We start from the raw sequence: 16,740 nt of genomic DNA on the forward strand, positions 1-16,740 counted from the left end.
AAAGGTGGTAGCAATCCCTATAATGAATATTTTTTTCTACAGGACTCAAGAATAGAATTTTTATTTATTTATTGTATTTTATTGATTACATTTTAATGGTACCCATCTCCCCATAAGGTGATTGGGCAGCATACTATAAGGTCAAAATAATATCAAGTAAAAATTTAGCAATGCTGTGTGCATCTGTGTGAGATGAGAAGGAAGATCCTTGTGTTGTTTTTTTTAAAAAAAAACCCTGCTATGCTGGCAGAAAGACAGAACAAACACTAGAACAGAAAATAGAAGTGAGACTGCTGTAAAGATCAACCACTGCGATTTGTTTTCCCCTTCAGGAGGCCAATACTTGCTCCTGTCCTAAAATCTCCATCCATCTCTCATTTTGGATTGCTGTTATTTCAATTAGACAACTGTTCCCTATATCAGGGGTCTCCAATCTTGGCAACTTTAAGACTTGTGGACTTCAACTCTTAAAGTTACCAAGGTTGGAGACCCCTGCCCTATATAATTGGGGAAGACCAAGGAAACAAGAACTACACATTTTTAGTAAACTAGCTTCAGTAACAGACTTCTGAAAACTATATGAAAAATTTTCCATCTACATTTATTGTGAGAGAATTATGGGATAGTCTTTTTGAATAATTTCAAATGCTTCTTTCCAGGTTTCAGAGGTGTTATTCATATGATAAGCTAAGGGGCTTATCTAAGGGGCGTGCATAAGTGCACAAATGTGCCTACCATTCCTGTCCTATTGTTTTTTTTCTTTTCTTCTTCCTATATATATGCTTATACCTCCTTATATTTACTCATATATGTGTTTATATACTATATAATCTTTTGTATGATACCTACATATATTGTTGTGACAAAATAAAATAAATAAATAAAATAAGCTACCAGCTGATTCGCCTATCTCTGGCTTATGTCTACTCTCCTGTTTATTTTTTTTCCAGCTTCCTCATATCTTTACTACTTCTAATCTTCCTTCATCTATCTTCCCAGTGTTTTTCTGCTACCATTACCACTTCCTACCTCCCATCTTTATTTATTTATTTATTTATTTATTTATTATTTATATTTTTATACTGCCCTTCTCCGAAGACTCAGGGCAGTGTACAGCCAGAATAAAGCAGTAACACAACGGTTAAAAACAATATATCAATAAAAATCTAATTCAATTTGACTAAAAGTTAAAAATTATAAGATAAAAATTATAAAAGACCCTATAAAACCCTATAATCCCATTAAAATTTCCATTAGGCCAGCCCTGCTCGATGAAATAAGAAAGTCTTGAGCTCGCGCTTAAAGGTCCGGAGGTCAGGGAGTATGCGTAGCCCCGCAGGTAGTTCATTCCATAAGGCAGGTGCCCCCACAGAGAATGCTCTTCCCTGGGAGCCGCCAGCCGGCATTGTTTGGCTGACGGCACCCTAAGGAGGCCCTCCTTGTGAGAACGCACAGGTCGATGGGAGGCAAACGGTCCCATAAATCTTCAATTTTATGCTTTGCAACATATGTACGGTTCATTCCATTTAGTGCATAATAGCAAAAGATGGAATGTAACTTAGAAAACGTTCCCATGAACTAGCTCAAATCCACCAGTCAGCACCACTGTCAGTTTCCATCCTTGTGATAACTGCCAAGAAGGAGTAACCTAAAGGTTACTCTAGAAAACACGATCAGAAGCAGCAAAGTACACACATTCCACATCTCAGAAAAACAAGGAGAAAACTAAGAGCTTTTTTTAAAAGAAAGTCTTAAAAATGGAAGCAAATAAAATTTCATGAGAATGCCATTGAAACTTGAATTAAAAATTCAAACTTTGTTGGAGTTAGAAATTATTATTAAAACAATATTATTTTAAGCTGGCTTTTGCAGGTTGGGATGGAGGAAGGAAGGATCTAGTAACAATTAAATAAATTAACATCACTATGTTATAACTGTATTACTGAATTTATCAATTGACTCATTCTTGTAAACATCTCCCTTGCTCCTTTATAGCATATTGCTTTACGATTAATGTGTGTATCAGTTGTTTGCACTGATGCTCAATTTATTTCTAAGCAAAATTATTCTGAAAAAGCTTTACTTTCTATTTAAAAGTAGAATTTGAAAAGCTGTATTTTATTCAATGCCTTCTAAAGCAAAGAGGCTGACTTTCTGTGTATAAAATATTCTAGACAGTTTGTCTTTATAAACATTGGTTTAGTTCAAAGTTTAAATAATACATTCTCATGAAGGAAAGTTCATATTGTTACACAATAATCTCCTTCCAAGGGATCTCAGGTTTGCTAAATAATATTGAGCAACATATTTTTGGGCAATTATATAAACTTCCTCTGCTTTTCTCAAAGAACTAAAAGTATAAAAAAAGTCTATAATTATGGTGTCAAATCTATCAAAATTATCTCTCTGGGAAATGAACATTATTAGATCTGAGCTGGTTGTGACTGTATCCTGTCCATTTCATTTTGCTGTACAAGACTTCAAATATTAATAAAAAATGCCTACATGAATAAAATTTCAACATAAAACTGCTTTTGTAGAAGAATTGACACATATAAATAATTTTGTCTCAATTTGATTGTTGGGGTCAAAATGCTGTCTCTGTAAACCACTTAGAGAGGGCTGTAAAGCACTGTGAAGCAGTATATAAGTCTAAGTGCTATTGCTATTGCTCCTTAACCCATGTAAATTAAGGGATTCCCAATTGATGGAGTGAATAGAAAGGGTGTGTGAAAAACGAGAAACAAAATGAATGGAAGAATGTTCATAGTAGAGGTGAAATGCTACTGGTTCACACCGGTTTGGGCAAACCAGTAGTAATAAAAACTACCAGTTGGGCAAACCAGTAGTAAGAAAAAGCTACTGGTTCATCCCAACCGGTATTTCAAACAATCAGCTGTGCCGTGCAATTTACCAAGCGAATCTAAATCGCGCGGCACAGCTCCCTCCCCTCCCCTTGCTGTTCTACTTACCTTCAAAAGACTGCTTTTTCCACACAAAGCATGCGTTTGGTACACACTGTGCATGCATGTGTGCAATGTGCATGCGCAGACACAGTGTGCATTTGGTGTGCACTGCACATGCACACGAAGAGCATGCATTTGGTGTGCACTGCACATGCATGTGCGCAGCATGCATTTGGTGCACACTGTGCATGTGTGCATGAAGTGAGATTTGGTGTGCACTGCACATACTCTGGCAGTGAACCAGTGGCAACCCATGGAGGATTTCACCACTGGTTCAGAGTGATACCACATATTGTTTAGCAAAACTAAACAAACAGTTGCGCCCCTTCCTAGACCAGGGTGCCCTATGCACAGTCACTCATGCGCTCGTCACATCTCGCTTGGATTACTGCAATGCTCTCTACATGGGGCTCCCCTTGAAGAGCATCCGGAGGCTTCAGTTGGTTCAGAATGCAGCTGCGCGGGTGATAGAGGGAGCCCCTCATGGCTCCCATGTGACACCACTCCTGCGCAGACTGCATTGGCTACCTGTGGCCTTTCGGGTGCGCTTCAAGATTTTGGTTACCATCTTTAAAGCGCTCCATGGCATAGGGCCGGGTTATTTACGGGACCGCCTACTGCCACCGACTGCCTCCCACTGACCCGTACGCTCTCACAGAGAGGGTCTTCTCAGGGTGCCGTCTGCCAGGCAGTGCCGACTGGCGACACCCAGGGGAAGGGCTTTCTCTGTGGGGGCCCCCACCCTCTGGAACGAGCTTCCCCCAGGACTTCGCCAACTTCCTGACCTTCGAACCTTCCGCCGCGAGTTTAAGACACATCTATTTATTTGTGCGGGGCTGGCCTAGAGTTTAGTTTTAAAGTTAGTTTTAAATGGGGTTTTGTATTATTTTAACGATAGTTTTTAAATTCGGCCTAATGTAATAAGTTTTTTAAATGTTGTTTTAATTTGTATTTATTCTTATGTTTTTTATAAGGCTGTGAACCGCCCTGAGTCCTTCGGGAGATAGGGCGGTATAAAAATTTGAATAATAAATAAAATAAATAAATAAATAATAAATAAATAAATAAAATGTCTCATTTTCAGAGTATAATAACGCACTTCATTTAAATTAACTAGGAAATACTTTCTTGTAATATGCATTGATCTAATGCCAAACAAGTCTATATCTCAGAATTATGCAACTGGAAAAATAATGGGGGGTGGAGGTGGAGTGGCTTCCAAATAGGAGGAGGTTTCAGTAATATGCAAGGACTACTCTTCAGTTTATGCTATGTATGACACTGAAATATGGTATTAAAAATGTATAAATAAATAATGACATAATAGTAAATAATGCATTAAATTCTCATGAAGATTTTTAAGTAGCTTTTCCGTGCATATATACCTCTGGACATAAAAATACTCTACTTGGGAAATTTAGCCAAACCCAAAATGGGCATATCAATATTTCTATAATTATGCACGTGTGACAAGATGTCACGGCTCAGTCAGCTGGCAAATATACACGATATTCTTTTGCGGTTATTGTTGACAGAAGTTGCAAATAGAAGACGTCATGCATATTTCTTAAAATCAGAAACCTTTTCACAGACACTTTTTCACAGGAAAGGGGATTTTTCCCTAATGAATACTAATGAGGGGAGAAGGAAAATGGAAATTTTAAAAGGACACTTCTATGAAGGAGAAAAAAAATATGTTTAGTAATACTGAAATTTATTTTGGAGACCAACTGTGGAAACAAAATGGCCAATATATATTTCTTACCTTCTTGCTATTGGTTTAATGATACAACATTAAATAGTAAAACATTACTATTGTTTTAATAGCTGCAATGTATTAGATTCTGTATTAGAATCCACTACAGTTGAGTTGGTTGCAGAAATAGATAATGCATTTATTTTTATTTTATTTATCCAATTGACTCATTCTCAGAACAATTCTAAGTAGAGTACAGCTAAAACATAAAAACCATATAAAAGATGCAATACATGGGAGTGAAGTAAAGAAAGCAAAGGTAGTTTGTTTTAAGTTATTGAGTTAAAAGATGGAACAACCAGCTTCAAGGCACTAACCATGGGTTGCATGCCATTCTGACAGCCCTGTGCCATTTGGTAGAGCCAGATCTTTACATCCTTCCAAAGGCCAGGAGTTATTTAAATAAATGAAGGCAGCTTTGATCTGCTAAAGACTCATTGGTTCAGAGGAAGGATGAGGCAAGACTTGGTATGGAGCTGGGTGAGAGCTGGAGATGGTCCACTGAAGAAGGTACCATGTTTCCCCCAAAATAAGACCCTGTCTTATATTTTTTGAACCCCAAAATAAGCACTTGGCTTTATTTTCGAGGAGGTCTTATTATTTTGCGGTATGTGGAGAAAGACAGGACTCCTTTTGCCATCTTACATGATTTCCAGCTCTGTCTCCCTAACCTCAGGGAGGGTTTATTTTCGGGGAAGGCTTATTTTGGGAGGGAGGGTTATTTTAGCGCATGCACTCAAAAGTCCGATTGGGCTTATTATCAGGGGATGTCTTATTTTCAGGGAAACAGGTTAGAACAAGGGCAAACAGGAGACATGTTTTTTCTGGTCAAATGGCTTACAAAGGAAGTTGAAGAGAGTGAAACAAAAATATTCTACTAACCTAAGGGAGAAGGCCAGCCACCCAGTATAATTAACCCCTTGATTAAGTCTAAGTGGAAACAAAGGAAGTGGGGATGCGAGCGGCAATGCCCACCGTTTGCACAAGTGGGACTGAGTGCAAGCGTGCGCACTCCAGCCCACCACTCACACAGCCCAGTTGTAAATAAACCACATCCAGGTATTGGGCCGTGGCTCACAGATTGCGAACCCCTGTCCTAGAGGGATAGTTAAATTTAAAATGCTTGACCATATAAGCATTAATGGAGCCTGTGGTTTATCATTTTACAGCTATCTCACTGCCACTTATCGAAAAACCTAGAGCAAAAGGGGAGACTGTAAGAGAAATACAGTTTTGTTAACTATTGTTCTGCCACTTTCATACTAGAGAGGTGCTATAGCAGGGGTCTCCAACCTTGGTCCCTTTAAGACTTGTGGACTTCAACTCCCAGAATCCCTCAGCCAGCCAACTTTGGGAGTTGAAGTCCACAAGTCTTAAAGGGACCAAGGTTGGAGACCCCTGCTATAGCACCTCTCTAGTATGAAAGTGGCAGAACAATAGTTAACAAAACTGTATTTCTCTTACAGTCTCCCCTTTTGCTCTAGGTTTTTCGATAAGTGGCAGTGAGATAGCTGTAAAAGGGACCAAGGTTGGAGATCCCTGCGCTATAGCATGGATAGAGTTAAATAGGTTAAAAATTATCCCAAGGCAAGCAACTGTGGCTAAAGCATGTGAAAATTAGTACTGGTAAGCACTAAGAATAATATATTCAAGGTAAAAAAGGGTATCCAACTTGTGGGACTGAAGTCAACAAAGGAAGTTCTCTGGGGCTTCAAAATGTCACAAAGTCATGGAACTCAACTAAAAGGGACTTAGGAAGGGAACGTTTATCACTTACAAAGATGGTCAGAGGCAAAGGCATAAAGAATACTATCTACTGGCTTGAGATTTGACTCTGCGTATGATGGCTTTTTGATCATTTTGGATCTGGAAAGAGCACCATTCTCACTAATATTCACCTTCCATAGCTTCCTCCTGCTCATATTTCCCCCACAGAAATATAACAGCAGCACAATGGTTAGAATGCAGTATTCTCTGACTGCCAGCAGTTCAATTCTCAGCAGCTCAAGACTGACTCAGCTTTCCATCCTTCCGAGGTCAGTAAAAGGACGACCCAGATTGTTGGGGGCAATATTCTGGCTCTGTAAACTGCTTGGAGGGGGCTGTAAAGCACTGTGAAGTTGCTTATAAATCTAAGCGCTGTTTCTATTGCTATATCTGCCACCAGAATGTACTTTGCCCCAGCTTTGGATTTCCCCAACTTTCCGATTCTACCATTGCTGTAACCTTCACTGCAGTTATAGGCAAAAAAGAAAACAGTTTGAACAGAGACACTGGCTTTGGACAAATACTTGTAAGTATCTTTATACTTTATACATTCTAAATCTTACAAAGTTTATAGGATTAATTTGCTCAGCAGTATAAGACTGCAGCATTTATTCCTTGTAAACTATAGCTTCCCTCTTTGCATTGTGATTTGGGTTTATGTTTTGTTTTTTGTGAGAGTTTTGGCAATCTTTTTCTTCTCCTATGCTTTACTACAGCGAAAAAAAAAAATATGTTGACATATAATTAATTTATATGAATAGTACACCATGAATGGTCTCCAATGTAAATTGATTCCATTTTAAATAATAATGAGGAGAAAAACATGGCCATGTAAAAAACTTGGACTCAAAATTGGACTATGAATTAGACATGCTTTTCTCAGAGGTAGGACAAAATATACTTTGAAACAACAAACAGATGTTTCTGTTCAAGCAGAAAATAAATTTACCACTAGCTACTAATCTTTATATTTGACAGCTGCTTTGAGGCACATGTTGGTGACAACTGACCTAATATCATTGCTTGATTCCATTTTTTACATTAAATACAGATTTTTTAAAAAATGAATTACCCTAGTGTTCTTTTTTCAGGAATACCTGGCAATATGGGCTTTTTTTTAATGAAGATCTTGGGATAAATTTTCATAAATTTTTGATGAGCTTCTTCAGTGGAGCATAAATTCTCTCTAAAAACAGAAATATAAAAAAAGCAATAAGACTGTGTTTTAGATATATTCTAAGAAATATTACTGCTAATCGCAGAATTATTTCAGTTGGACAGCCTTCCTCAGCCTGCTAATAATCTTAGATTGCTTTTGTTTTTTTACTTTTAAAAGCATTTTTTCTTCAGCCGTCATGTGATGACTTGCTAAAAATTTTCTTGGAAGACAGGAATATACATCCAAGGCAAGGCCACAATTCAGTTAAATAGGAACATCCGCCCAGGATACAAGATAAGATATCTGTTCTTTAGGAGAAATTGTCATGATGACCCTTTAGAAGATGAAATGACTTAAAGAAATTACTTAGTAGAATAAGGGGGCTAGGAGGGAGTTTCTTAGGCATGGCGTGTATTATGTAGGAGTATAAGATGTGTAGCTTGAAAACTGCTTCTTGCATTCTTTGAACTCAATCCGTTTGGGAAAGGTCTAAGAGGCCACTCTTGCAACCGCTTTTTATTTTTCTTCATTTTACCTCCAATAAACCTTCGATTTTGTGAACCAGACATGTTTATGAATTGTGAGGATCAAAATATTTGGGTCTTATATATCACAGAAGGAAAGAGAAGAGGAAGACTATCTACAAGGTAGACAGATTCAGTTGCAGTGATGATGAGTGCACCATAACTCTGATCATTCCCTTCAGGAGATATACATACATACATACATACATACATACATACATACATACATACATACATATATATATAGTAGTTAGACAATTCAACTATATTTTCAACATCAGAGCCAAAGAGATTAAAGAAAACACAAACTATTCTACTGTACCATTATATTTCAAAGCAGAATTTCATAGCTACTGGCAGCATCTGTAAGTACATTTTAGTAACTAAGTTAGATGGAGTAAAGTCATATATAATCAAATTTAAGCACAAAGCAAATTAAGTATGCCCGATATGGCGGCGTCTTGGGCTCCTCAGTGACAGCGGGTCAGGTTTCCTGAGCCGGGAAACTGCGTGGAGCCGACCACCGAGCTGCCGAAAGCCCTCCGCCTCTTCTTTAAGCTTTCCGGCGGCCGATGGAGAGGTTTTTGACCTCATTGGATTCTCGGCCGCCGAGAATGAGGCTGGAGGTATGACTGGGCAGCGGATGGCGGCGGCCATCTTGGGGGGTGCGGAACGGCGCTCCCTGAAGATTCGGCGGCCAGCTGGCTTTCCAGACTGCTGGCTGGCCGGACTGCTGACTTGCGGGCCTGTGGACTTGTCGGCTTGCAGGAAACGGACGGCGGCACTCATTTCGGGGGGGTGCGGTTCGGCGCTCCCCGGAGATGGACGGCCGGCCTTGCCGGCCCTGCTGGCTTGCGGGCCTGCTGGCCTGTTGGTTTCCGGCCTGTTGGCCTCCCGGCTTGCCGTTTGCCGCAAGTATCATCGGCGGCTGGAATTTTTTCCGCTGGATTTAAGACCTAATACCATCCGCTGGACTTAAGACTTAATATCATCGACCTGGTCATGAGCCTGGACATCGGCTCTGTCATGAGCCTGGATACCGGCTTAGACATTGGCCCCGACATCGGCTGGACATTGGCGGCTTGGACGGTTTTTTGGCTTATTGTACTCACCTCACCGCGAAGGACATCAGCGGGATTATCATCCTAATGGGAACGACTTTGAGGGCCTCTTACCACCCCAGGCCTTAAAGGCCTAGATTATGGCTGACTTTAAGTTAACGATATTTGCCGCTATATCTGTCATCAGCGGCATTGTAGACATAATTGTTAACTGTCTGATGTAGTTAACTCCAAATATGGTCGTTCCTTACGGTGATTGCCTTGGCAGCGGCGTACCGGTCCGCTAATTCCATCAGCGGACTTCGGACAGTTCGATCCCCGTTTGAATACATCTTATACGGACAGGGGGGTCGGTTTTATTACACCTTTAGTGACCTGCCGGCTTGGGATACCCTTCTCTTCCATTGTTATCTGAACTTTTTATGAGTTACTCGGCGCTTGAGCTCTTACGGCTGCGAGGTTCCCCCGCCTCGCAGGAGTGGCCCTCTGTTTTATCGAGGGCCTACCTTAATGAAGGGTCTTGGGACCCAGAGAGGTGGCATGCATCGAAGAAGAATCTTTGGGGGTTTTTTAATAGGTTTTTTAATAAGGGGTTTTTAAGGGGGGGAGGGGATTGACGGGTAGGGGGAGTAACCCGTCGGGGAGGGTATGTCCAGTCCCAGCGCAGGCTCATGACACTAATTTAGTTGGTCCGAAGACAGGGGGGAGGGGATTGTGCAGAGCAGAGAATGCTATCCCATCTGTACGGTAAGTGGGAGGGGCAGATATGGTGGAGGCAGGGGGCCATATCGTTCTTCGGGAGCACGTGTTCAATGTTTAAAAGCAATCACGTGCTCCGGCCCCTCAGTCCTCACTCGTTCCCTGGATGGTCAAGACCCTCAGAGCTTGGGTCTTAGGCTGATGCTTTGCAATGCCCGGTCCGTGGCCAATAAGGTTCCCCTGATTTGTGACCTTATTCAGAGGGAGTCCGCGGACCTTATGGGCATTACGGAGACCTGGTTGGGCACAGAAGGGGGTGTATCCCTGGTTGAACTGTGCCCTCCGGGTTTCCGTGCATTTCATCAGCCGAGGGCCCAAGGTAGGGGTGGGGGGGTGGCGGTTGTGATTAAAGAAAGTCTGGAGCCGAGGGAGTCCACTGTTCCTCAGATAGCTGGCTGTGAATCCCTCCTTGTGAAGTGGGGCCACCGGAATCAGATGGGACTGTTGATCACGTACCTGGCTCCTTGCTGCGTGACTACAGCCCTACCTGAACTACTAGAGGTGCTTGCTGGCGTGGCGGTTGAGATCCCCAGACTTTTGGTCTTGGGGGATTTCAACTTGCCATCGGCCGGCTTGTCGTCAACGGTGGTTCAGGAGTTCCAGGTCTCCATGACGGCCTTGGACCTGATTCAAGTAACTGATGGCCCTACACACATCGGGGGAGGCGCGCTAGACCTGATTTTTATCTATGGTCAGTGGGTAAATGATCTGGATTTAGGAGATATAGTGAAAGAACCAGTGTCATGGTCAGATCATTTTCTTCTTCGCCTAGACTTTCGGACCGCCGCCCACCACTGCAGGGAGATGGAGCCAATGCATTGGTTCTGTCCCAGGCGCCTGATGGACCCGGAGAGGTTCCTGACGGAGCTTGGGCCGTTTCCTGAGGATTTTACCCACGGCACGACTGAAGAACTGGTTGCGGCCTGGGAACGGGCCGCGGCTGGGGCTTTGGACCGTGTCGTGCCTTTGCGGCCTCTGACCCGGCATAGATCTCAATTGGCTCCCTGGTTTTCCGAGGAGCTGAGAGAGATGAAACGCCGGAGAAGACGCCTAGAGAGTACTTGGAGGTCTAGCCGTTCCGAGGCTGATCGGACACTAGTGAGGTCTTTTACTAGGACCTACCTAGTGGCAATGAGGGAGGCGAAGCGTTCCTACGTTTCCACCCTCATTGCATCGGCAGATAACCGCCCGGCCGCCTTGTTTCGGGTAACCCGTTCCCTCCTTCATCAAGAGGGACGGGATGACCCCTTACAGGGACGAGCTGAGGAGTTTAACGGTTATCTATACGATAAAATCGTTCAGCTTCGGGATAGTTTGGACCAAGATTGCGATGATCCAGCCGAGATGACAGAGACACGACTTGTTGAGGTTATTTGGGATGAGTTTGATTCTGTGGCTCTCGAGGACGTGGACAGGTTGCTGGGGAGGTTACATGCAACTACATGTTTACTGGACCCGTGTCCTTCCTGGTTAGTGCTGGCTGCTCAGGAAGTGACACGAGGCTGGCTCCAGGGGATTATAAATGCTTCTTTGATGGAAGGGGTTTTCCCCGCCACCTTGAAGGAGGCGGTGGTGAGACCTCTCTTCAAGAAGCCTTCCCTGGACCCAGCTATTTTGGGGAATTATCGTCCAGTCTCCAACCTTCGCTTTGTGGTGAAGGTTGTAGAGAGTGTGGTTGCATGTCAGCTTCCCCGGCACCTGGAGGAAGCTGTCTATCTAGACCCGTTCCAGTCCGGCTTCCGACCCGGTTATAGCACGGAGACGGCTTTGGTCACGTTGGTGGATGACCTCTGGAGGGCCAGGGACAGGGGTTGTTCCTCTGCCTTGGTCCTATTAGATCTCTCAGCGGCTTTCGATACCATCGACCATGGTATCCTGCTGCGCCGGTTGGAGGGATTGGGAGTGGGGGGCACCGTTTATCGGTGGTTCTCCTCCTATCTCTCTGACCGGTCGCAGACGGTGTTGACAGGGGGGCAGAGGTCGTCCTCGAGGCACCTCACTTGTGGGGTGCCTCAGGGGTCGATTCTCTTGCCTACCCTGTTCAACATCTATATGAAACCGCTGGGTGAGGTCATCAGTGGGTTCGGGGTGAGTTATCATCTGTACGCTGATGATATTCAACTGTACTTTTCCACCCCGGACCACCCCAACGAAGCGGTCGAAGTGCTGTCCCAGTGCCTGGAAGCTGTACGGGTCTGGATGGGGAGAAACAGACTCAAGCTCAATCCCTCCAAGGCGGAGTGGCTGTGGATGCCGGCATCCCGGTACAGTCAGCTGCATCCACAGCTGACTGTTGGGGGCGAGTTAGTGGCCCCAAAGGAGGTGGTTCACAACTTGGGCGTCCTCCTGGATGGACGGCTGTCTTTTGATGAACACCTGGCGGCCGTCTCCAGGAGGGCCTTTTACCAAGTTCGCTTGGTTCGCCAGTTGCGTCCCTTCCTTGACCGGGATGCCTTATGCACGGTCACTCATGCTCTCGTCACTTCTCGTCTAGATTATTGCAATGCTCTCTACATGGGGCTACCCTTGAAGTGCACCCGGAGGCTGCAGTTAGTCCAGAATGCGGCTGCGCGAGTAGTAACGGGAGCCGCTCGTGGTTCCCATGTGACATCGCTGCTCCGTAGCCTGCACTGGCTTCCTGTGGTCTTTCGGGTGCGCTTCAAGATTTTGGTTACCATCTTTAAAGCGCTCCATGGTTTAGGACCCGGGTACTTACGAGACCGCCTGCTGTTACCTTTTGCCTCCCACCGACCCGTACGCTCTCACATAGAGGGTCTCCTCACGGTGCCATCCGCCAAACAGTGTCGGCTGGCGGCCCCCAGGAGTAGGGCCTTCTCTGTGGGGGCAGTGATGCTCTGGAATGAACTTCCTCCTGGCCTGCGTCAAGTGCCTGATCTTCGAACCTTCCGTCGTGAGCTCAAAACATATTTATTCATTAAAGCGGGACTGGCATAATTAGCGATGAATTTTAATTGGGTTTTCTTAATATTTTAAAATTTTAAATCTAAATTTTTAATTATCAGCCTTTATAATTTGCTTTTTTTAAATGATGTTTTAACTGTATATATTTTGTTTTTATTTTGGCTGTACACCGCCCTGAGTCCTTCGGGAGAAGGGCAGTATAAAAATTTAATAAAGAAAATAAAGAAAGAAAGAAAAAGAATGAAAAAGTGAAAAAGATGTGGAAGGGTGTTGTTGAACAGGAAAGAAAATGTAAAGAGAAAGGGAAATGAATGAATACATGCATACATACTGGTACATACATACATACATACATACATACATACATACATACATACATACATACATACCAGTTGTGGGTTTCAAAAAATTTTACTACTGATTCTGCGGGTGTGGCTTGGTGGGTGTGGCGTGGCTTGGTGAGCATGCAGAGGAAGGATACTGTAGAATCTCCATTTCTACCCCACTCCAGGGGAAAATCCCCATTTCCTCCTGATCAGCTGGGAATTGGGAGGCAGAGAATAGATGGGGGTGAGGCCAGTCAAAAATTTTACTACCAGTTCTCCAAACTACTCAAAATTTCCACTACCGGTTCTCTAGAATTGGTCAGAACCTGCTGAAACCCACATACATACGTGCATAACATACATACATAAGAGAGTTTAGAGCAAGGGCTAAATGATAATATTTAGCTCAATGGTTCTCAACCTGTGGTCTGTGGATGTTAGGGGGGGTGAAATGTCATCACAAGGGGGTGCAAAGGCTTGAAGAAATGATTTAAAACTGAGGTTTTGAAGGTCCATGGCCAAGATCTGTGGCCACAAAAGGTATTTAAAGGGGGTCCATGGTGAAGAAAAGGTTGAGAACTGCTGCTTTAGATTCCATAACTTTATTATATATTAAAACAGAAAGAGATCAATTTCAGAAATATATCAGAGGTGGTTTATCAGACCGAGGACTTTTAAGCTATTCAAATAAATATCTGGCTGCTATAAGGTTCATTTGGCATGGTAATAGTGCTCATAGTGAGCATTTTAACTTTTGATTTTTTCCCCAGATTGGAGACAAATGTAAATCTGTATCTTCCATATCGAAAACCTGCAGGTGCAGTTTGAGATGCATTTAACTAATTTCATCATCATCTAAGTATACCCTGACTAAAATTTCCTCTTTAATTATGTACTATCTTGAAGAAAATTGTCCTTAATTATGCATAAGTATATTTTTAAAATGTCCTGAATTTAAAGGTTACAATACCCAAAAAAGAATATTCAAGCACATATCATTCAGCTCACTATTTTATTTTCCTTATTTTGTGTTTTTTTAAAAGATTCATTCCATAATCCATGGACAGAAATATATTCACTGATAATCCCTTGTTGAACAGTTGAGCAATGACTGATCAATGCAGAGATTCAAATAAAAACTAAAGCTTTGTTTTCTGGTTTGCTATAGTGACATACTAAATTTAAGGTTAGGTTCGCATGCAGATTTGACAGTAAACCTTGTTGAATTGAATGGGGTTAAGATCTGAATTCAGTAGAGAAGAGGAGGTCACTTATTCCATTAAGGCAGGTGTTTATACCTCAACATCAAAATCCATACTAGCCTTACTAGTAAATATAAAAAGGTGTGAATTAATTTGTATAAACAGTTACTATTATTAATAAATACATGTTGATCTATAAAAGAACAGCATAATAATTTGAAGAAAATGGATGCTTCTGCTGATCAAAATCCCTTCTGACTGGTGTGTGTGTGTTGTTTTGTTTTGTATTTGGCAACTTAGTTGTGGCAGCAGCTCAAGGAAAAAATAGCTGCTTGGACTTTTATAGTTTCAAGCTAACTGTCAGGGTTTTTGTTTTGTTTTTTGGGTTTTTTTTGTAGCCTGAGGGAAACCTGTGTCAGATCAAAGCAATCAAATATATACTTTATAAGAAAATTAATTCCATCAGTCTTGCTTCTGTTGCCTTGATTGTTTCAACTGGAAATATTAAGGCTTTTCCATTCCTGGTTACATGTTTTACAAATCTGTGAATCAAAGTTCTTAAAACTGGAAAGGTAGTTTTAAACCATTACAACCCAGAAGCAGTAGTTCTGAATGCCTTCATATGGATGATATTCTTGGTACATTGTCAAAAAAACATTCTAAAATGTTTTGTCTTTGGCCAAGACACAGGTGATGTCTGATTTTTTTTTAAATTTAGCAAAGAGTAGCTACATAAGATTCCAGTTCAGATGAGAATCACAGCAACAGCACTGAAAGATGGATTAATTTATTTTTTAATTGGATTTATATCCTAGTTCTATCAAAAGCAAGATTCTCAGCAACTCATAATAAAACTTTCTTCCCATAGTGTTTTTGACTGGCTGTACTGAGATATTATGTTTGATATTAGTTTTTACTATTGTAATTTACACTCTTAATAAATTAATAATAAAAATAATTAGATAAATAGATGATAGATATAAATAAGTCAGAAAAACACATTATTAGCAGTATGAATACAATCTATTTTCATATTGCTGTTGAAACTGTCTAAAATCCAGTGACATGAGCAGGTGGTGATATATGGAGACAAAGATGGATAGCTGGAGCACTCTGACGCAAGACCCATCCTGTTGGACGAGCACTAGAATCAAAAGGTACTACGGTGCTTCCATTTATTTATATCTAAATATATCTGAAAAAACATATTGATAAAAAAAATCAGACATTCCCTTCAAGCATTCTTTTCACAAATGTTATAGGCACTAAGAAAACTAATTCAAATAGCTTACTTGCTTTGAAGACTGTCAATGGAGAGTAATGCATCCAATTGGTCATAGTTCAGCTTTTGAAAATCTGCAGCAATATTGCAAAAATGTGCTTACACAAGAATTGTTTACAACAAGAAAACTACATTTAAAAAGGAGAAATAATTGAGCTAAAGTATAAGTAATTACATGGACCTTAGCAGATATTGCTATTACCAAAGCTGCAGAAGCTGATAAAATACTAGCTGAACTATTGAAAGCCCGGCAAGATAATAACATTAATCTGCTACTTGTGGTCTGTAAATAGATATATAAAATTCAGCAATGGCCAAAAGCCAGGAAATTATTAATTATTAACCTATGGACAGACTTAACCATAGTGCACCTTTGGCATTTAGTCATGCCGGCCGCATGACCACATAGACATCTTTGTACAGCTCTGGCTCTTCGGCTTTGAAATGGAGATGAGCACCGCCCCCTAGAGTCGGGAATGACTAGCACATACATGCGAGGGGAACCTTTACCTTTAACCATAGTTTCAACTAGGAAACTATTACCATCAGGGGTGAAATCCAGCAGGTTCTGACAGGTTCTGGAGAACTGGTAGTGGAAATTTTGAGCAGTTTGGAAAATAGGCAAATACCACCTCTGGCTGGCCCCAGAGTAGGGTGGCAATAGAGATTTTGCAGTATCCTTCCCCTGTAATTTCCACCAAACTACACCATGCCCACCAAGCCATGCCCACAGAACCAGTAGTAAAAAAATTGGATTTCACCACTGGTTACCATTGTAAACTAAGTCAAGTCCAAAAACGTTAGAGAATTTCTGGAAGCCTGGCATTCTGACAAGTGGGCTATCAGTAGACAAATAGACATAAATACTATCTACATTCCATGCAACAGAGATATCAATTAACCAAAAAGAGAACAAAAAATTATTATTATTATTATTATTATTATTTATTTATTTATTTATTTGAATTTATATCCCGCCCTTCTCCGGAGACTCAGGGCGGCTTACATTGTGTTAA

General features: G+C 41.6%; 1 protein-coding gene across 1 annotated transcript in view; it reads right to left on the minus strand.

Annotated features, from left to right (window-relative positions):
• Window positions 1–16,244, minus strand: part of CNBD1 (cyclic nucleotide binding domain containing 1) — a 134,741-nt gene extending 118,497 nt beyond the window's left edge. Inside the window, exons 1-3 of the mRNA XM_058175097.1 lie at window positions 16,235–16,244; window positions 15,735–15,798; window positions 7,562–7,675 (exon numbers count right to left, since the gene is read on the minus strand). Of these exons, the coding sequence (XP_058031080.1) occupies window positions 7,562–7,675; window positions 15,735–15,798; window positions 16,235–16,244 (188 nt within the window). The remainder of the gene's footprint in view (window positions 1–7,561; window positions 7,676–15,734; window positions 15,799–16,234) is intronic.
• Window positions 16,245–16,740: the final 496 nt, after the last annotated feature.

This window comes from Ahaetulla prasina, chromosome 3 (genome assembly GCF_028640845.1).
Source record: "Ahaetulla prasina isolate Xishuangbanna chromosome 3, ASM2864084v1, whole genome shotgun sequence".
In the NCBI taxonomy this organism is placed as follows: domain Eukaryota; kingdom Metazoa; phylum Chordata; class Lepidosauria; order Squamata; family Colubridae; genus Ahaetulla; species Ahaetulla prasina.